Source organism: Mirounga leonina, unplaced genomic scaffold (assembly GCF_011800145.1).
Source record: "Mirounga leonina isolate KUSES-001 unplaced genomic scaffold, KU_Mleo_1.0 Mir_91, whole genome shotgun sequence".
Classification (NCBI taxonomy): domain Eukaryota; kingdom Metazoa; phylum Chordata; class Mammalia; order Carnivora; family Phocidae; genus Mirounga; species Mirounga leonina.
The window spans coordinates 13,002,633-13,025,841 of NW_023270839.1; the positions used below are offsets into that span (position 1 = coordinate 13,002,633).

Genomic DNA, 23,209 nt, shown 5'->3' on the forward strand with positions numbered 1-23,209 from the left:
CAGGGTCCCAACGTGCTTTAAGCCTTGGATAGCTACATTCTGCACGCCAAGACTTTGCCCAACAAATAGCAGAGAGGCCTATAGAGCCTTTCTTCTTCTGAGACATTCCATTTAATTAATGTAATCCCTCTTTATCTTAAAGTTTTAATAAATTTAGAAGGTGAGAAAAAATCAACACATTTATGACACTGAATGCAGTAACCAGTTGCTCTAACACTTTTTTTATGTACCCAAAAGGCTTCTTTACAAGGCAAAAGAAAATGAAAGCAAAAAAATGTTATAACACGTTCAGAAATTTTCAAACATGCTACTTGATCTGTTAAAAAATATATTTGTACAACCCAATGTTTAAGAATTCCATTAAATGAATCTGGTCATTTCCATTTTGCTGGGCTTAAAGATTTTAATGTTATAAAAGTATAAACCATACACCCACCTCAAAACTCTTCGAAAATTACTAATACCTAATCTTGAGCTAGGTAAGGCTATTTTTTTTTAAGCAACAGGATACAAAGGACATTCTCCTAATCCCTTTTACTGCCAGAACAAAACATCTTTCAAATCAAGATAAAATCGCTACATCATGAATGTTAATATCATTCTGAGAAAAATAATACCTTATGACTAGAAAAGACCATCCCTTTAGGGAGAAATGTTGTGTTAAAGTGGATTATTCTTTTAGTAGTATAATAGAATGGCTTCTACTTAGTCCCAGATGGAAAATCAAAATCTGCATTTAAATGGAAATATTTTAAAACAGATAGGAAAAAGGCTTAAACCATAAGGAATACCTCCTTCCTTACATTTTAAAAATCCAAAATGCTTCTTGAGAACTTTTCTGGAAGGTATGGCTTTAAGATTTTATATGTATGTTTGTTGCATTTTTATGAAGAGCTTGCAGGGCAACATAATTTCAGTTTTGTGATTAACATATACTATTTATGCCTATTTTATCAAATTTATAAATTGGATCAAGAAGTTGAGCTGTGAAATTTTTAGCATTGCAAGAAACAGATTTATGGTTCAGGTTTATGCAAAGTTAATAAGAATGAGTCCTCTATTTTATTCCTATTTTTTAACCATGATGTTTTATATGTAATTCTTACAAAGCAACAGCAGTTTGTTGAAATCAAATAAAATCTGAGTTTCTTCTAGCATTTGACTCAAATCACCACCATGGTTAGAGTAAAAAGAAAGCAAAATGTTAGGCAATATTATAACAACTGCTCTTTGCAACCTAAAAGATTATTTTCAGTTCTTCAATAGTTGGGGCAATTTTCTTAAATCCTGAAGGAGCCTGACAGCACTGCACATTTCTTAATGCTTGCATTTACTTTTACATTATAAAACAATAAAACAGCAGGATAATGTTCATGCAGTTTAGAGACTTGTAACATTACCACAAATAATTCTACTGTATTATGGCAAAACATAAGGTTTTTAAATGTAGGCTGCCTAAAGAAAGGGCAATCTATATTCATTGAAAATACATCGACAAATAAGATTGGAAATATAACTTAAATGTTGTACCTAGTTCTAAAATAATGGTTGAAACGGTTTGAAAAAGCAAAATCCATGCTAGATGAAATTTTTTTTGGTCATAAATTAAAATACAATTAATTTTCAAACATGGTGCTTATTGGCAAGGGAAAGGCTTCCCACATTTCTTCCTTTGAGTGTATAATAGACTACGTGGCTTCAGCCACCTCAGGAACCAACTACATTAGATAATTTGATCATTCTTCCTCAACAATGTTATAACTCAAGCTACTTTACAATTACCCACTTTAAAGATGCAGGTATTTTGATGGTGACTAATGGATTGCAAATAACGGGCCAACCTGCAGAAGCTGGCCATAGCACTTCCGTTCTAAAATCAGCCCATCTTCTAGTCACTCTGTTGCAGGTTCTGATACGTCCTTATTGCCGGAAGCTGTCCATTTTTGTACAGGAAATTGTGTGGATCTCTTTATTTAAAAGACATGAAACACATCTTATTTAGAAGCATAATGGGAACAACTCCTGTGTAGGTAATGGGTGATTTTCTCACTTTCATCAGGTAATTTATTTCAATCCAGCTGTCCATGGTTCTCCTAGTGCTAACCATAGGGATGAGAAAGAACAAAGCGTTTCTCTGCTGTAACCCAATTCTCCTTTACACTGGCGCCTCCATCCCTGGTCCCAGTTCCCACCTCTCACCCTCACTCCCAGAACTTGCACAAGAGAAGTTTTTCAGTGGGAGATGATATATCATTAAATCTCATCGCCAAAAGAAGCCCCGAGACACATCATCATTAGTCTGCACTAAGCAGCAAACTAAATCAGGGAAGCTGTACATGGGGCCCATCACAGAATATCCAAGACTCGCAGATCATTTAAATCACCAGGCTCTACAATTGCCTACATTAGAGAACTGTAGAAACATGGCAAATTACATTTTAAAAGAAAATGTACGCTCTCATCCTTGTAGATATTAGACTCTTACAGCAAGTGTATGAACAAACTGACCTTTAAATTCAAATACTTCTGTTCTAAATAAATGATACTTTCAGTTAGAAGGGAACCAGAGTCTAAAACCTCACCACCCACAGCAGGGCCTCAGATCAGCAGAACTGGCATCACCTAGGCAAGTGTTAGAAGAATGTCAGACTCCACCCAGACCAACTGAATCAGAACCTGAATGTTTAATAAGATGCCCAGATGACTCATCTACATATTGAAGTTTCAGAAGCCCTGGTCTAAATTTTGTTCTAGTTGCACCGTGTATTCTTCATTGAGAGACAGAGAGCAGTTAAGGACGAACAGCTTGTACTCATAAAAACCCTTAAATGTTACAGATGACCACAATTTAAATAATGAAAGAGAAAACAGGAAGAAAATATAAATTAAAACTTCAGCAACTAAATTAGGTCTAGACCCTGCAATCTTTGTTTTTTAACACTTGAAAATTCACGTATAGGGAGGTGTGCATATGCATGCCCAAATGCATATAGCAGATGAGAGAGGAAGATGGGAAAAACAGAATGAAAGTGACAGGAAAAAGAATCAGAAGAGAATGGAACTACGAAGTATGCACAGTGCACAGAGGTAGATATGTTTAGAGCCCGAAAGGAGAAGAAACAATGTGAAAACCCAGCCACTTGGAGAGAAGCAGCAATATCGCCCTCAAAAACACTCCCACAGGCCCCTCTTATATATACAAGCCCAAGTGTGCTGGAATGCTGGTCATATCACTAACAAGAAACTACCAAGAAATAAGTATAACATAAACAGAGTATGTCACAGAAGCTGTTATCCCCTAATACTAATTATACAACAAGACAAGTAAACACAGAAAGAATTAGTTCTGAGAAAGCAAAGAGACCAACACAACAGCAAAGGTAGTTATAATACCAAAAAGGTGATCTAATATTCTTTCTCCAAAGTCTAAATAATCATTTAGTTATAATTACCATAAAATCAACATAACCTGTTTTATTCTTACAAATGAACTTACTATTATTACAGTACTATTACTGTTATTATACTAAGTCCACTAAATTCAAAATAGTAGCACTATTGTTTTGTTTTTAATGACAATAATAAAAATAGCCAACATTAATAATATAAGGAAGCATAAGATATTTTCTATGGGATATTTAGTGAACATAAAGTCATGGCTTACACCTGCAATAATAATTTGTAGAGTGTGAAATATGCCTAAAAGATTATGCTTGATATTAAAAATATATACCCCAAATGATTAATCTCCTATGATTAATCCAACAGTCTATCAGTATTTATTTAATGGAAAAATTAGAAATAATTTCTAAATACTGCCAAACTTAATGATGCCAATAGAAAATAAACCAGTTGATAGCCAGAGAATACAATGTGGCTAGTCACAAAATAGAACCTGTCAGAAAAAATGAGTTATAATTAACATTATAGCTGGAACTTAAAAATATACATATATGTTACTATGTCTTTATCTGTGTTCATCTACTTCGCACATTAGTGTACAATATACTAAAATTCAGCCCACTTCTCAACTGATCATCTTTTGAATGTAATCCCATTAAAACACTGGAAAATGACTTCTCACAATATGGGGAGGAAAAAAATCACCCTATGCCTTGCATTACATGACTGAGCTGCCCTAACACATATCTCTTTGGTTTTGTTCCAAGAGTTAAAACGCAGTCAAAGATGGGCAGAATGCTACTCCCAGCTTGTATTCACCACATGCCAGGAACTGTAAAAATAGAATTCCAAGTTGAGGTTTCAGATACATTAAACAAAGACTTAGAATTTCAAAATATAAATAATGCATGCATAAATAGGTATATTATTTATGGAAATCAAGTAGGCAATATGTACCAATGGTCTTAGAAGTAATCATATACTTTGATCCATTAATTATATATCTAGAAATCTGTCCTAAGAAATTAATATTTTTAAATGTAGACAATAATTGATGTACCCACATCAAAGTGTTATAATTTATACGAAAAATTAGATTCAACCTAATTTACAAAATTAGGGAATCATTAAGGAAATTATTATACAGCTACATGATGGAATATTAAGTAGTCATTAAATTATGTTCATAAAGAGGTTTAAATGGCATGGAAAAATGCTCCTGATATTTTAAGTTAAAAGAAAGCAGCCTACAAAGTTATATATACAAATGATTATACACGTGTGTGTGTGTATCTATGACAGTATGTTAAATATATATGTGCAGAAATATGTCAAAATGTTAACTCTGAATGACTGAATTTTGAGTAAGATCTTCATATTTTTTATACTTTCATGTCTTTTCCTTAATTTAAAAAACAGTTGTAAGTATCAGAGAATATTAAGGAGTAATTCAGATAAAAAAACAAGGCATGAAGAACAAGGGTGAGAACGCTGCAAAGTTACAACAAAGCTATTTCGCTAAATAGAGAAAGTGTGTGTGTCTGCAAGAGGAGTACTAAGAACCTAGTCCCACAGGAAAGAAGCTTTTGGACTACCTGAAAGGTAGAAGACAGATGAAAAACACAGGTAAGTATAAAGACAATGAAAGTATAATAAAAGAATGGAGAAAAGTCAAATCTATTAGAATCTAATAACTACACAAAGAAAGCAAAGGAGATACCATCAATGCCAGTGTTATTTTTACTATGCAAAAGCATCAAATAGTTGCAGAAAGTAAAATACATTTATATTTATATATTTTAGGAGGCTTATTCCAAATCTTGGGTTAAATATAAGAAATTGGTTACTATCAAATCATAACAAAACACAATTTATAGATCCTCATTTTGTTTTCTACAAAGACTGCTTTTTTTCTTTTCAGAGTTAAAACATCTTTAAACTGTGCAGATAATGAGAATTATATACTTAAAAACGTGTATAATCCACAAATTGCATCTTTTATAAAACAATATTTTAGCTACTTTGTTAATTAGTAAGTTTGTTGTAATTTACTATACTTTCCATTAACGTTCCTTGGTTGTAAATGCTTCATAATTATTTCTATTTCAGATTGCCTGATGGATCCGTTGATTTCAAATCAATAAAAACATGTGTTCAAGAGTAGCCACGCTAAAGGCATTATATAAAACAGATAATGCAGTGAATGCAATGATTTTACACACAGTAGGGAATTGGTAATTATCAATTAACCATAAAGCAGAAAACATCAACATAAGTTTACATCTTCTAACTATGTAAAATCTTCACAAACTAGATTAGTTTTATCTGTTATATAGCATTGTTTTGTCTAAAATATACACAAATAACAGTCTGAGAAGAAACAATATGCATAACAGCATGAAGGAAAAATCAGGCTAATCAACAGAATTTCTGTGTAAGTATAAATGCTTAAAAACTCCATCTGAAAACAAGACCCACTGATACTAACCTAAAATTAAAATTTATAATATTACCTAGCCTTTGACAGAATCTAGTCTATGATGGCCCTAAAGAATGTCTGAAATAAATGTGAAGATGCTTCCTTAAGTAATGGTGGGGGGCACTTACTGGCTTTCCAAAACAACTAATTTAAAATAGGAAAGTAAATACAGTCTAATTAAAGATCTCGGGATACACTGAATTGAAAGTTTGATTTAATTTTAGTATTAAATCATACTTCACATTTTGGCAAACACCTTACAGTAGTACTGTTGTGGAAGCATTAAAAAACTATGCTAATATGTAATTATCTGCTCTCTACTGGAGAGGACCAGGACAAGGAAGAAACCTAGAGACTGTAAGACTGAACTGGCTAAGAATAAATGATAAATTATTTCAAGGTATCAATCAAAAGTATAAACCAAATCAAGAATCAAAAGTATAATTCTCAAATAGGCACAGATAGTGCAATACTGAGCCTTAAATATCACAGGATTCTTAGGAGAAACTCAGCAACAATGGCCAGATGAGGAAGGATGAATGCCAAGTCATAGAACAAAGAGGTACACTATAAGGAATATGGAATATTTTTAAATGAGCAAAGAATTCACCACAAATAATAACTGTGATGAATACATAGCAGTAACCTTCTCCCTCCTTGAGATAGGCACTGCGCCTTAATCTACATCTCCAGCAACTAGAAAAAAGCCTGCAACAAACCAAGAGAAAAAAAAAAGTATATTAACATTCTGCAACTCATACAGCATGTGTAAACATTATGAATAACAGTTATATACTGTGTGACTTCTTATCTTTGCACCTCTAGAATTTATCATTTTATTGAAGTTCAAAGAAAAAGGCATATAGAATAAAATCATCTGACGAAGTTCCTCATATTGTTTCTCATATAAACTTTTCAAAATGTTGGTGATGTGCCCATTTTCTGCCCACAAAGCTTTCCCAAGAAGAAGATTTTAGTAGATGGGCCCCTATAGAAAAACTGAACTGTGGAAAATATTCAATTAATTCCAGTTGGTATCCAGCTAAAGCAAAGTCCAAAACAAACATACTGAAATGCACATAATTTGACTTGATATTTGCCAATGCCAAAGCAACTGATACATGAATGACTAAGAGGAAAGACAAAGACAAAATAAGGAACAAGAGAATTTCTACCACACTATTCCTGAATTCACAGAAGGACAGTTAGCTTCTCTAAGAACCAGATCAACAGAGAAACCATGACAGATAAAAATGATCTTATTAAACTAGTTAAGAATGAGCAATGCTCCATTGCTCCCATGCAAGAGAAACATTTTATCTAGCGACTTGGATAATATTATTAATAATATTAACAATACTATTAACATTAGTTAACATTATTATTATTGGGACGCCTGGGTGGCTCAGTCGTTAAGTGTCTGCCTTCGCTCAGGTCATGATCCCAGAGTCCTGGGATGGAGCCCCACATCCAGCTCCCTGCTCTGCGGGAGGCCTGCTTCTCCCTCTCCCACTCCCCCTGCTTGTGTTCCCTTTCTCGCTGTGTCTCTCTCTGTCAAATAAATAAATAAAATCTTTTTAAAAAATTATTATTATTAATGTAATAGTTAACATTTATTGAGGCTTCCTTTATGATCTATTTTACATGGATTATCCCATTAAATGCTCATGACAATCCTATGATGTAGGTACTATCGCTAACCCCAACTTTACAAATGTGAAAGCCACAGTGTAGAGAAGTTAACTAAACCAAGGTTGTATAGGTAGCATGTGGTAGAGCCTAGAACACAGACATGTCTGACTCCAGAAGCCCCACTTATCTCTTGTAGGCAAAAAAACAAAAAACAAAAAAGCATTTCTTATTACACACAATATTGATTTCCCTAAATATATGTAATTATAAAGATATCATTGGACATCATTAAAGTAAAAGATGAAAATATACAGTGTAACACGGGTTCTCAACCTTTTTGGTCTCCAGACACTGATAACGTGCAACATACTGTCCCTTCTTACAATCCAGTGATGGAGTTGGGGAGGAAATACCATCCAGTTAATCCTGATATACCCAGAGCTGTCTGTCCCACCCTGAGAATTCCACAATATACATACCTATATCTTTATGTATAAGCAATGCTACTTATAGCCCCATCCAAATCTTGCTTGTGGCTCAAAGATTAATAAATAAAATGTATATTCAAAGATTTTGCCACGATTCTCTCATGGAAGACTCATGTTAAAAAAAATAATCACATACTTCAATATTAACTCATAATAAAGAAAGCTAAATTAATAAAAAAGAATGAAATGTTACTTTTTCTTGGGTTTAATCTGTTTCATTCAGCAGCAATGATCTTGTCTCATATTCTACTACCTTGAAGAAATTTAAAGGATTTCTTTGGAGGACTGCTATAAAATTATCATTGACATTTTAATTAAAAAAAGAAATGTATGTAGAATAAACAGGACATTTCCTCTAACAGTCTGCAGTGGCTGCTCCATTGCTTCTTTGTACAGTCTTGGTAAATTATGCAGGCTCTCACTAGACAGAGCAGTTGTATTTCACTGTCTTCAGTAATGTAATCTACATTTATCATTATTTTAATTAAGCAGATTCTTAATTTGGTACTTTCATCGCAAAGAAAAATACCTTATTCATTTTTTTTTTTGTAGACAGCATCTTGTCAGTCTTATAAACCAGAATTTAATTTTAAACATGATTCTTAACTGCAACTGGTCACTATTTTTTTTTTAAACTACCATATTTGGTTTATTAAAAGCTTGTTCAGTCTCATTCTATCGGTTTAAAATATTGGTTCCTTCTTTATAATGTTTAAAAAAAAAAAAGGTACTTCCACAGTTCTCAATTTTAACCCAAGTAATATACTAAAAACAATGTGATTTATTATAATATTAAACTCAGGATTCAAAATTAATATGAAGCACAAATAAGAACTCTACAAGAAAAATAATGCTTTACTCAATGTTGAGAAAATTCAATTCACAAGTTCTTTGTGCAAGATTATTTTTATCATCAGGTCACTTGAAGTGTCTGAATCTATAGCTAAATCCATCACTGTGGAATGCAACAGCTTTTAATCATCTTGAAGACAAGTTCTGAATATTTTTATTCATTTCCCATTATTATTTGTAGTCACAAGTTAATTTCTAAAAAATAAATTAGTGAATTACACTTGAAATGTGCTTGCCTAAATGGTTCACATAGAAACAATTACTCTAATAGTGCAATGTCACACTAAACTGTGCATTTTAATACATATGGTATCTCAAATCCTCTATGTCAATAAGGGAAGGCCTGATATTTAAAAAATTCTGTATTTAGCATATATTAATTGAGCATCTTTTATGTGCCAGGTAAAGAATTAGCTGCTTTGAATTCAAACCAAAGAACAAAGCCTCTGCACAAAAGAGAGAGAGAGAGAACATATGTGTACACACACATATACGTATATGGTACAGTAAAGTGGTTTCTAAACTTTGTTCCTTCAAAGAGAGACTTTAGGCCCCCATCTTCACTTCAACCAGAAAAGCTCCAGTTTCATCTATTTTTATAAATCAGTCTTTTTTTGTAACTGGGTAGAGAAAGCAAAATCCACTTACCTAGAAAATATAAAGAAAGGCTCTAGACTACTACTGACAACACAGGCAAATGAAAAGTATCCTAAGTTTTCTCAGATACACTAAGGGAAGAAAAAAAAAGACTCTTTTCTTGAGTTTCATTTATTATCAGTTTTCACATGTTGCCAAATATTGGTTTGTGGGTAAATGTCCACTAGAGTTTATAAACATGGCTTATTTAAGAAGTTTGGGGATGAAGTCTGTAAAGAATTGAAAGTTAATGTGCACCTCATTTTATCAGTCCACATTACCAAGAAATGCCATGTCAGCTTTCGGATTCACATAAACCATCAGAAGTTATGAGATGGAAATTTTTGAAAAATCTAAAGTACATTAAATGTGTTCTAGATTTTTATTAAAACTTCCTTGTATAAAACAATGCCATTTACCTTCACGCTGTGATTTTTGGAACACAGTAACCATTTGGGCATTTATAATAACTTGGCCAACTAATATATATTATATCTAATCCCTCACAAAAACCTCAAAAGATAAGCTATTTTTACTCCCATTTTGCAGATAAGGAAGCAGGCTCAGAGATTCAGAAATGTGTTCACCATTACATAGTGAATACATGGAGAAGCTAGGATTTGGGCCCATGCCCTTTTTACTAAAACACTTTCAGAAGCAAAATAAACTTAGCCCATGGAATTATTCACTTCTAATCACAGCTAAATATGACATCTGCTTTTATTATCATCTAATAACTTCACATAAAGTTGTGTTTACAATGAAAAATTTAGCTATCAATATATATAATCAAATAGGTAACCAATAAAGAAAGGAAGGCAAATCTAAAATTTAAATCAATGCTAATGAATGACAAATACTTTAGACATTGTGTAACTCCCTTGGTTTGAATTTAAATAATGTCCTGTATAAAGACTGGGTTGCCCAATTCAGGAACAAGTAAAAGTTAAGTTCTAGGCAGCCCACTTAGGCTCTAATTAAATAGAAGACATGAGTACAAAGGAACTAAATTATTTTTTAAAATACTCCTATTGGAACTCAACTTCAAAAAGATATTTCATAAAGAGACAGTACAGCTTGTAAGATTCCTTCTATCTCAAATTACTCTGATGAATGTCTGATAAAACTTGAGATTTACCACTGGGTAACAACAAGAGGTAGCCAATAATTCTAAATGAAAACTCAGAATGGTCCTTTGTTCCCTTTGTTTAAAGTAAAGCCGCTAGTGAAAAACAAGAATGTCTACTTAGGAAAAAGGAGTCTCTTGTCTGCACAAAAATTAAATTTAAATATCCTGCTTCCTACCTGAATATTTCAAATCATCTATATGTATCTACTGTTCACTAAAAGACTACAGAGGGCACTGTTGCATCAGCTTTGAAGCTTTACAATAGAAGCCTAGAAAAACTATAACATAACAATTTCTTAAAGGGTCAAATGCATGGAAATCTACCAAGCTTAATATAAGGGATAAAACCAAAATGTACGTTTTTTTAAAATAGGCTGGACTTCACTGGGACAAAAAAAAAAAAACTTAACAAAAACAACTGTCAAATTGAGAACACTGCACCGCACACATTTTGCATTTCCTTTTGTAGTGCTTTCATGAGAAAGGTAACTAATCATAGCACCTCCTTATCCAATGGAAACAGGAGCCCATTGCAGAATCCTTTTTACAATCAATAGGAAAATGAATGTGGCACCTCATGCAATCTTTCCATAATTCTATCAACAGAAAGAATGCAGTCTGTTTGCATACTTTTGTCTAAAAGGCCAATTCCATTTGTCCCCTCTTTGGGTAAAATGACAGCTACAGATCAATCACTCTTGCGTGAAAGTAAACACACTGCAAAAAAAAAAAAAAACAAAAAAAAACAAAAAAAGAATCAAAACTGAAATCCTCACCGTTTTTAAACGTAATTTTGTTACACACATAACAAACTCAAAGCAAAATAGAAAAAGCAGGTTTTTCCTCATAGACATGCATTTTCGTGCTATTGTGCAATAGTACTGGGATACAAAATTTAAAAGTTAACTCACAAATATTATAATTAGATATGAATAGCATTCAATTAAGCTTCTGTACATTTTTCTGTTCTCTCACATCATTCCTGCTACAATTCTTTGAAACTAAATTAAGTACAGTGCCAGAGGTTTTTTTAATACATGTTTGTGATGTATTACAATAAGACTAATATATAAAATATAAAACTTTTTATTACACTACCACTTAATTTTTTCCACTTGCTTATTCACCAAAAATTTAGATTTCTGATACTACAAATAATACAAAAATGAAAGAAAGTTATTTTATTTTGGTAATTTAAAAATAATGTCTCAAATTGCTCGACCTCTGTAGAAACACTAACATTAGCTGTAAGAATTACATCATGGCCAGGCAACTAGAGATAACATGTAAAATGAGAAAGGAGGATACTCATTTATGCATATCAGATCACAACACCACATCACATATTAGATAAATCAACATTAATACAGGTGTCATCATAAAACTAAGGCCTCTAATAAAGAATCTCAAATTCCCTAGAAAAACAGTATACAACTCATTTTGTCACTCTCAAACTTCCAGAGAGATTAGCACCTTCTCTGAAATCAAAGCGCAGAACTGTGAAAGTGTTAAAAATTCTTCAATAATATGTCAACCTACTCATAAATCAAAAAAGGGGGCAGGGGCTTCAGATGGTACGTAGATTTCATTTTATGACAAAAACCTCGGTTTAACAAGTTATTTTCAGCCAATAAAAGTCAAAAGTAAAGCATTGTTAAAGTGGGCAGCACTGACTCTAATGCTGTAACTTATTAAGTTAACCAGAATGCTACTTAAGTATTGCTCCCTTAAATTATTAATTTATGAGTTTTAAGCGCTATGTCTCTTCCTGAGACAAGGTGGTTTGCAGGTATGCTGAATGCATGTAAATAAACAGAAAGCTTTTATAATAGTCTAATAACACACCAAACATAATAAAACCCTTTTTAATGAACACTGAATGCACAATCCTATGAACCAAGTTTATATAAATGGGCTATATAATTTAAAGAAACTGTAAGATCCTCTAGGAAGTAAATGCACAAATTCAGAAAAATTAAACACAAGCCTATTGATTTTCATTGATCTGATAAAATGCTTACAACAAAATTAAAATGTTGCTGTGCCTATGTTACATGCAATTTTGGAGAAATGTAAGAGAAAATGTCGTAAGCTGTTAGAAAATTTATTTGCAATACTGCTTTTCATCTACCTTAAGTATGACTGCAAAAAAAAATCAGGTAATGTCTTTTTAATATTCAGTGTATTTAACTAGATATTTTAGTTTACTATTGTAGAAAGAAATGCAGCATATTAAGATCAATTTTAGTTAACTCTAATTTATGCAAAGCTTGATTGTGAGCAATAGCTGCTAAAAGGATGCAGCATTGTTGATTCATATACAAGCATTTTACTTAACTACATTGGATAATAGCAGTGCTCCTAAAGGAGTATAAAAAGCAAAGTGATTAGCAGTCATTACTGTTAATTAGTGCTCACATTACATTCCTTGGGATGAATCTCCTTTAAGTTGAATACATGGGAAGTTTATTTTTTAAAGAACTGCCAAACCTTGCCTAGGTAAGTATTAGAATAAATCGTCAACTATCAGTAAACAGACTAAAAAACAGGGACAGATCAGCATCCAATTAGTATGTCTAAGTTTTTAAACAGGAAAAGGGTTGAGGGGAATGAGTAAAACTGGAAACTCATACTTCACATTCTGCAATCTCACTGATAAAAGGAGGAAATGTGTGTTTATCAAACTTGCTGTGAGTGCACAGTTCATTTGGAGTCCTGTAAACAATTGCCTGACTGCCCACTTCCAAATGCATGTGAAAATCTTGGAGATTTGGAGCATCATATTCAGCAAGCAAGGTCACTCTAGTGATGCCCTGGAAATGGGAAATTAGGAAAACGTGGCAATCAGAGGTTTAGGGCTGACCAGAAAAAGCCCTCAGGCTGGTTTACCATCTTTCACCACCAGTCAGGCTGTCTCTGCTTAATCACTATTAACACGACAGGAATGAGAGTGAATGAAAAGAACTCCACACACCTAACTGGGACATTGGCTTTCTTGTTTAGAAAATGATAGGCATTTGTCACAGGAAAAAAAAAACAAAAACAAAAAAATCCCACAACAACCATAAAACTCAAACACGGCTTTCAAGAACAAGCTCTGAAAGAAAAACAGGCTCCTCATGAACCTTCAGCAAAGAACCTAGGGAATGGCGACATCCTGTTGATTCTCAGGTTTCCTCTCTTCCTATACCATTCTGTGCATTTTAAAATGGAGGCAAATCTTTGACAAAGAAGCTTTAAATACAATGTATGGTCATTAGAGGTAAAACGTTTAAAAATTCAAATGTGCAAAAATTATACAATCATTCTTATTACTTTGTATATGCAGATCTAAAATATGTCCTTCAATTATTTTCCTATGCATATATTCTACAAATAAGTTTTTACAAAAATATAATCATATACCATTCAGGGTATTTGGTAATCTATTTGCTTCTCTTAATAACATACACAGATGTTGGGGTGCCCTGGTGGCTCAGTTGGTTAAGTGACTGATTTCAGCTCAGGTCATGATCCTGGAGTCCCAGGATTGAGTCCTGCGTCGGGCTCCCTGCTCAGAGGGTAGTGTGCTTCTCCTTAGGACCCTCCCCCTTCTCATGTTCTCTCTCTCTCAAATAAATAAATAAAATCTTAAAAAAAAAATAACATACACAGATGTATTTCTATAATTTCATTTTGATGCTATATAGATACACCATAATTCAGTTTGCCAGCCATTTCTAAATCTTTGAATACATCTTTATTTCCTTAGAATAAATTTCCCAAAGTGGAAATGCTTGGTAAAGAGTCTATTTTTTGGGTCTGATGAGATCTGCCAAATTACCTCAAAAAGGCTGAACCAATTAATAGGGCTGCTGGTAGCACATAGGATAACCATTGCTTCAAAACCAGTATTATTTCTTAATCCTGCCAAAGTGATAGCCGCATTTTTGAGTTAGTGAGGTTGCACATTTTTTGGCCATTTGGATTCCTTTCTCTATGAACTGCCTGTTCATATCCTTAGCCCATTTCTCTATTTGGAGGCCAGCTTTTAAAAATCCAAAAAATAGTGAGAAATCCTTCTCAAATGCTACATTAGAGGATCCCCAAAAAGAGATTAGTTTGAAGAGGTAGATGGTAATTACATAGACATTCAAAGACCCTATCAGGGTGGGTAACTTCATATGAGACTCTTTTACAACATATCATACATATTATAGAAGACTTCCCAACCTACCCAAAAAGAAAAATTAAAAACTGAACTGGTTTAAATATTATCTCATTGAAGCTCCCTTTATTTTCTATAAATGGAAAATCTATTATATTAATCTATTAATCTGGAATTAACAGTACTGTTCTGTTGTTGTCTCTCTCTCTCTCTTTTAATTTTTTGTTATTCCAGGGAACAGTTTGCACACACAAAAAATGCTAATTGTCTTATTAGCTACTTTGATAAGTCATGGAAACAGACTGTAACTATAGATGATGGACAGGTTCCTCATGCTATTATTACCCTGGATCAAGGACTTAATTAAAATGTGTCATTCTTGAGAAAAGTACTAAGCATAAGAAAAAAATGAAAAATGCCCTCTCCCCCAAGTGAGCTCAATTAGGGCCTTTTCTCACAGAACCAAGGAACTGACAAAGTAGCCAAATATACTAATTCCTACTTTATCTTTAGAAACAGATTTAGATTAGAATATAATTTCAAGCTATAGATCATGTCTTTTCTTTTTCAAACAAACCATAGATTGAAGCTGTTACCTAGAACAGTGCTTTTCAAACTGTGTTAAAGACAAGGTTTTTTTCTTTTACTTTCCAAAATTTTGAAGACAGAAATGTCTATAAAATACGATTAAAATAAATTACAAAAAAAAAGAAATTTTAAAAAGATATAAAATACAAAGCATTTTTGTTATTAGACTCAACAGATACAAAATTACTCTCAACTATAAATGTTTCCAAATGCTTATTTTCCATTTCTATAAATAGCTGACCTTGGACCAACAACAATTACTTCATGGACTAGCACCAGCCCCTAGACCACACTTTAAGTAGCAACAATTTAAAATAATTCTGAGAGCTATGAAATGAGATGAGATCAAACACAGATAGATCACTTTGATCCTTAACTCAATAACATCACTTCCCCTTATCAAACCACATGCCCACCCCTCTGTCTCACTGTTAATTCGCACATGCCTGATTGGTTTATACATATGTACTATATATGTACTATTATATGATAATATCTGCATGATAACATGAGATCATGCTAGGAGGCAAAAGAACACAGTGATTAAAAGTACGTATCATACTACTTTCTAGCTGTGTAATCTTGGACAAGTTAGTTAACCTCTCTGTATCTCAGTTTATTTGCAAAATAGAGAAAATAAACCAGAGTTGATAAAGATAAATTAGAATATAATGTATATAATGTATAACAGTGCCTGACAGATAGTGCTGCATAAACAACATCAATTAAATTATAATGCAGAAATAATTGAAAAAAAAATCACAAGGCTCTGGGCTTTCTAACAATTAATATAAAAAGAAAACTAGAATGAGTTGCATGATTTACAGTGTTCACACAATAATAACTGTCCAATAGTTATAGTAAGGCAAAACTATTACAAAGACCAGGAGAAATTCCACCCCTGGAGTGTCATAGAGTTGAATGTGTGATATGGTAAAAATCTGGGGCACCTGGGTAGCTCAGTCTGTTAAGCATCCAACTCTTGATTTCCGCTCAGGTCCTGATCTCAAGGTTGTGAGATCAAGCCCAGTGTTACGCTCCATGCTCAGCAGGGAGTCTGCTTGAGATTCTCTCCCTCTGGCCCTCGGCCCTGTGTGCACACTCTCTCTCTCAAATAAATAAATGAGTCTTAAAAAAAAAAAAAAGATATGGTAAAAATCCTCAACAGCACCCTTAGAGCAAATGTATAACAAAAATTTTGAGCATCTCACATGGACAAGGCCTCATGTTGAGCACTGCAGAGTATCCAAAATTGAAAAACACACAGTCTTTGCCTTTAATAGGTATAAGCTAACAACGAAGATATACTGTATATGCAAATAATTATATAAAACAAGGCATAACGTAGTAACTTCCCTCAAGTCATTAAACACAACAGAAATTCAAAAAATGAAAGCTACACTTAAGGAAATCACCTTTTGAATCCCTATTCTCCTTCAACATAAAACCCAAGGGTCTATTATGAGCCAGCCAAACCATGTACAGGTCCCCAAGTCTATTGCTCCTTCTCTGGTCCCCATCACTTCCTACCTGAATTTTTAAGATACCACTTTGCACTCTATTCTCTTTGAAATTTTAATATCCTTCTTGAGAGATGCATGTCATCCTCATCTGTTCTCAGGTGCTACCTCCATTCTAGTCTCCTCTTTACTCTTTTTAAGCCCTAGAGGGCCCCTCTGACCTTATAGCACCTAGCACAGTACTGCTACAGGCTCAAAGGCCAACTGATTCCTGAGTTGAGTAGTCATGAATACCCTCAGGTTACAAGGTTTTCTGAAATTGATGGCTAAAACAGTAATTAGACTTTTGAAGAGACCAATGTGAGACTATAATAAAAATCTGGACCTCTCCCCAGAAAAATGTATATATACAAAAAATTTGCACAAAATCTCAGAGTTCAAAAACACCTCTCTCCCCTAGATTAAGAAATCTTGTCTTACATCACATTATCCTGCACTGAATTCCACTAGACTGATTTTTATTAGCTTTCTATGACCAAGTCCAGGTTATACGACCACTCAAATCAGTAGAACTTTGGTGAGGGTTAAGAAAGTCACCAAAATGACTATAAGACCAGTAAAAATTATTAAAAGAGCTAAATTGTGAAAAGCTCAAAAGGGAGACTGTGATTTATTTACCAAATAACGATGATTCTCCCTACCCTCCTCATTTCCCAGCAAAATTAGTATGTAGGAAAGAATCCATAAGGTAACTGGTCTTAAAATAGACCTTGGGTCATTTCAATGGCTCTGGAACCAATCCTATAGTAGGAAGTAAAGAATTCTGTATAAGGAAGGTTAATAAATGTCTGATAAATAATTTCTGCCTTTCTGATTTCTCAATGTATTTTTATAGAAATCTATCAGGAACAATATTAGCTGAATTTTGTCAGGGTTAGATGAGCTTAATTTTGTTCACTAAGTTTAATTTAACAATTGCTCATTAAGCACCCAATGTGTGTAAGTATACAAAATAACCACATGACCCAGCCCTGTAGATGTTATGAATAACTGCGACATAATTCCACTGGCACTGAGAGGTAATAGCTTTCACATACAGGATTGCACATAATGGCCCTTTTCTATTGCCACTGGACATTTAAAGAGCCATTTAAAAAATCTCTTAATTTTTCATATTCTCTTTCAAAAGTTTAAATTCTCTAAAGTCAGTTCATGTAACTTTCAAATGGAAGTTCTTGCTTGAGGCTTTTTATAAATGAGTTAATAGAAAATACACTGCTTAGATTTTAAAGATAAGCATAGGATTAAATCTTAAAAGAACATGCCAAAATAAGTTTTGATTGGAAGAAAGCATCTATAAATAAAAACCTTTGTCATCTTTGGGTTCACTTCCCTATTTTCTTTTGAAACGACCCATGCGTCAGTTTATTCATGTAGGTAACTAGATAGAAAACATCAATTCCACATGTCCTTAGAAGGTTCAATTATCTGAATGAAAGAGTCTGAAAAAGACTCAAGGGGGCCAAAAATTAAAGGCAACAAATGTAGAAAGATAAATTCAATCTAATATAAAATACAAATTTGCCTGTATTAAAACCTCTTTCACAATTTGAACGATTACCATTCTTTTTCTTCTCTGTATTAACTTACTAATAAAGTCAAGAGGAATTACACTCATCTCAATGCCAACTTGCAGCTACTACTTAATATTAATGCACTAGTGGAACTAGTATGTAATGGAAAAAAAACCTGACTTTATTTAGCTTCACTGGATTATTTTGGAAGCAAAGGAATAAAGAAGAAAGAAGACCTGGCACTAACATGTAGTTGGCAGCGTACAAAAACAACAACAAAAAATAAAACAAAACTAATTTATACAGCATCTTTCTTCCTAGAAACCTAAAGAGACTCTCATATATTTTCACCTTTATTCTCAAAACAGATAAATAAAAAAAGATATATCCATAGTTTACAGATGCAGTAAATGAATTCCAGAGGAGTACAGTTAAACACAATGCCTGTATAGTTCAACAGTTGTATAAAGTCCCATAGAAAATAAAAAATGAAATACAATCCCTGCTTCTCAAGGTACTTAAAATCTTTAAACAAAAATCCACAAGATAAACAAAACAAAACCTAGTAGCTCTGTATATCGAGATAGATTAAGTACTATAAGAGAAACACAATGTTATATGAAGGTTCCAGAGAGGAAGATATTACATTCAGTAGGGGCATTTGAAGGAAAATATCAAAAGGTGATGATGTGAAGAAGCAACTGGAGAGGAAAGGTTATTCTGCCTATAACACAGTACTATGCTGGAAAGACATGGACTGTGGGGGGAAAAATGAGTTCTGACATAGTCTAGTATAGATGGAAAGTAGGTTCCATGTAGGGGAATACTGGGAAAAGATGAAAGATAAGTTGAAGTCATAGAATACAGCACCTGACAAATCAATGGTAAGCAACATTTTGGTGAAGAGAGGAATGTGATTGCATCTACACTTTAGTAAAACTAATCTGGCAGGAGTTTGAAGGATAAATTATAGAGTGAGAGGAAAACCATAAATGGAATATAAGGGGTCAATTAATTTACAGGCCTGAAGCCAGATTCAATCTGACATGATGCCCAAAAGCCTACAGAACCTATTTAGACTTTATATTTTGTAAATAAGTGCAGGTAAATCAAACTAAAAAAATCTTCTGCATAGCTAGAGAAACAATCAACAAAATGAAAAGACACCTATAGAATAAGATACTTGCAAATCATATATCTGATAAAAGGTTAATACCTTAAATATGTGAAGAATTCATACGATTCACTAGCAAACAATACAAAACAGCAAAAACAGCAACAACCCCCCCACCCACACACACACACAAATAAATGGGCAGTGGAATGGAATAGGTATCTTTTCAAATAAGACATCCAAATGGCCAACAGGTACATGAAAAGGTGCTCAACGTCATTAATCATCAGAGAAATACAAATCAAAACCACAATGAGATATCACCTCACATCTGTTAAAATGGCTATCATCAAAAAGGCAACAGATAGCAAGTGCTGGTGAGGGTGTGGAGAAAAGGGATTACCTGGGCACTGTTGGTAGGAATGTAAATTTCCATAGCAGGTACAGCTGCTATGGAAAAACAATATGGAGGTTCTTGAAAAAAACTAAAACCATATGACCCAGCAATCCCACTGCTGGGTATATATTCAAAGGAAATGAAAACAGGATCTCAAAGACATAATTTGCACTCCCATTGTTCATTGCTGCATTATTCCCAACAGCCAAGATATGGAAACAACCTAACCAATCAACAGATAAACGGATAAAGAACATGTGATTTACATATATCTCTTTATACTAAGTGAAATAAGTCAGAGAAAGACACATGCGGAATCTAAAAAAATCCAAACCCAGAGAAACAGAGACTAGAGTGGTGGTCACCAAGGGCTGGGGGGTGGGGTCAATGGGAAAATGCTGATCAAAGGGTACAAATTTCTAGCTATAAGATTAACAAGATTAACAAGTTCTGGGGATCTAATGTACAGCATAGTGATTACAGCTAGTAATACTTTATTAAATACTTGAAAGTTGCTAAAAAGGTAGATCTTAAATGTTCTCACTACAAAAAAGAAATGGTAATTTAAGTGATGGAATGGAGGTGTTAGCTAATGCTAGGGTGATAATCGTTTTGCAATTTATAAATGTATCAAGTCAAAGCGTTGTACACCTTAAACTTATACAATATTACATGTCAATTATATCAATAAAGCTAAAAAGACTATATTTTACATGCAAATACCAGTAATTTACTGGCTTACCAGTAATTTACCAGTAATTACCAGTAATTTACTGGCAAAAACCAGTAAATAACTTTTCAATGCAATTATTATGATAATTTAAATCCCACCTAAATGCATTATTATGTTAAACTCATTAATATCATACATTTTGCTTCCTCCTGTGAATTCACACTAGGTGATTTTATTTAGAATTGAGAAAAAAGGATAAAATATTTTGGTTGCTATGTACCACATATAATATGAAAAAAATTAAATGTTCAATTAAAAGGACCATCAAGACTAACATTTATTTTTTTTTTATTTTAATCACTGGGTACTCATTACAACAAGTACACTCCTCAATCTCCGTCAAGATTTCACCCATCTCCCCACTCCTCACCCCCCTCCCTTCTGGTTACCATCAGTTTGTTCTCTATAGTTAAAAAGAGTCTCCTTCTTGGTTTGTCTTTTTCCCTTTGCTCATTTGTTTTGTTTCTTAAATTCAACCTATGAGTGAAATCATATGGTATTTATCTTCCTCTGATTTCGCTTAGCATTATACTCTCTAGCTCTATCCATGTTATTACAAATGGCAAGATTTCATTCTCTTTTTTTTTCTTAAATATTTTATTTATTTACTTGACAGAGAGAGAACTAGAGAGCACAAGCAGGGGGAACAGCGGAGGAAGAGGGAGAAGTTTCCCGCCAAGGAGGGAGCCTGATGTAGGGCTCCATCCCAGGGCACTAGAATCATGACCTGGGTTGAAGGCAGATGCTTAACCAATTGAGCCACCCAGGCACACCAAGATTTCATTTTTTTTATGGCTGAATAATATTCCTGTGTGTGTGTGTGTGTGTATGTATAGATACATCACCTCTTTATCCATTCATCAATCAATGGATAGTTGGGTTGCTTCTATAACTTGGCTATTGTAAATAATGCTGCTATAAACATAGTGGTGCATGTATTCTTTTGAGTTTGTGTTTTTGTATTCTTTGGGTAAATATCCAGTAGTGCAATTGCTGGATCATATGATAGTTCTATTTTTAACTTTCTGAGGAACCTCCACATTGTTTTCCAGAGTGGCTGTATCAGTTTGCATTCCCACCAACAGTGCAAGAGGGTTCTTTTTTCTCCACATCCTTGCCAACACCTGTTGTAAGACTAACATTTATTAGGAGTTAATCTTGATTAAATGACCCCAGCTTGATATGAAGCATCTTCTATACCATCCTATACCAGATTAAAGAGATGACAAAGATAGGGTGCTGTAAAATTTAATATCATAATATTTGTAATATATAGCTATTGTAATTCACTTTGATTATCAACACTGCCCAGTGAAATCTGAATTAATTAGCACTGGAACTGTTAGTTTACAAAGTACTTTATATAGACTCCCTATCACTTTTTATTTAAATACCATCTTTTCGTTTAAGCCACCATCAAACCTTATCAATCCACCTCTGCTTCCATTTCTTTGGAAAAAATTGATGGTATTTTGATAGGGATTGCATTAATGTGTAGATTGCTCTAGGTAGCATAGACATCTTCACAATATTTGTTCTTCTAATCCATGAGCATGGAACGTTTTTCCATTTCTTTGTGTCTTCCTCAATTTCTTTCATGCGTATTCTGTAGTTTTCTGAGTACAGATTCTTTGCCTCTTTTGTTAGGTTCATTCCTAGGTATCTTATGGTTTTGGGTGCAATTGGAAATGGGATCAACTCCATAATTTCTCTTTCTTCTGTCTTGTTGTTGGTGTATAGAAATGCAACCGATTTCTGTGCATTGATTTTATATCCGGCCACTTTACTGAATTCCTGTATGAATTCTAGCAGTTTTGGGGTAGAGTCTTTGGGTTTTCACATAAAGTATCATATCATCTGCAAAGAGTGAGAGTTTGACTTCTTCTTTGCCAATTTGGATGCCTTTTATTTCTTTTTGTTGTATGATTGCTGAGGCTAGGACTTTAGTACTATGTTGAACAGCAGTGGTGATAGTGGACGTCCCTGCCTTGTTCCTGACCCTAGGGAAAAAGATCTCAGTTTTTCCCCATTGAGTATGATATTTGCTGTGGGTTTTTCATAGATGGCTTTTATGATACGGAGATATGTACCCTCTATCCCTACACTGTGAAGAGTTTTAATCAAGAAAGGATGCTGTACTTTGTCAAATGCTTTTTCTGCATCTATTGAGAGGATCATATGGTTCTTGTCCTTTCTTTTATTAATGTATTGTATCACACTGATTGATTTGTGGATGTTGAATCAACCTGCAGCCCAGAAATAAATCCCAGTTGGTTGTGGTGAGTAATCCTTTTAATGTACTGTTGGATCCTATTGGCCAATACTTTGATGAGAATTTTTGCATCCATGTTCATCAGGGATATTGGTCTGTAATTCTCCTTTTTGATGGGGTCTTTGTCTGGTTTGGGGATCAAGGTAATGCTGGCCTCATAAAATGAGTTTGGAAGCTTTCTTTCCATTTCTATTTTATTTATTTATTTTGGAACAGTTTCAGAAGAATAAGTATTCATTCATCTTTAAATATTTGATAGAATTCCCCTGGGAAGCCATCTGGCCCTGGGCTCTTGTTTATTGGGAG

At 33.7% G+C, this 23,209-nt stretch overlaps 1 protein-coding gene across 7 annotated transcripts in view; it reads right to left on the reverse strand.

Moving 5' to 3' along the window:
- DPH6 (diphthamine biosynthesis 6) overlaps positions 1-23,209 on the reverse strand; it is a 234,831-nt gene that overhangs the window by 179,970 nt on the left and 31,652 nt on the right. The window contains exon 4 of one of the 7 annotated variants that reach the window (XM_034994232.1): positions 11,860-13,431. The exons of the other annotated variants lie outside the window; for them this stretch is intronic. Within the exon in view, the coding sequence (XP_034850123.1) occupies positions 13,246-13,431 (186 nt within the window). The 3' untranslated portion in view covers positions 11,860-13,245. Of the gene's footprint in view, positions 1-11,859; positions 13,432-23,209 lie in introns of those variants that run through there. 7 annotated transcript variants of the gene reach the window in all.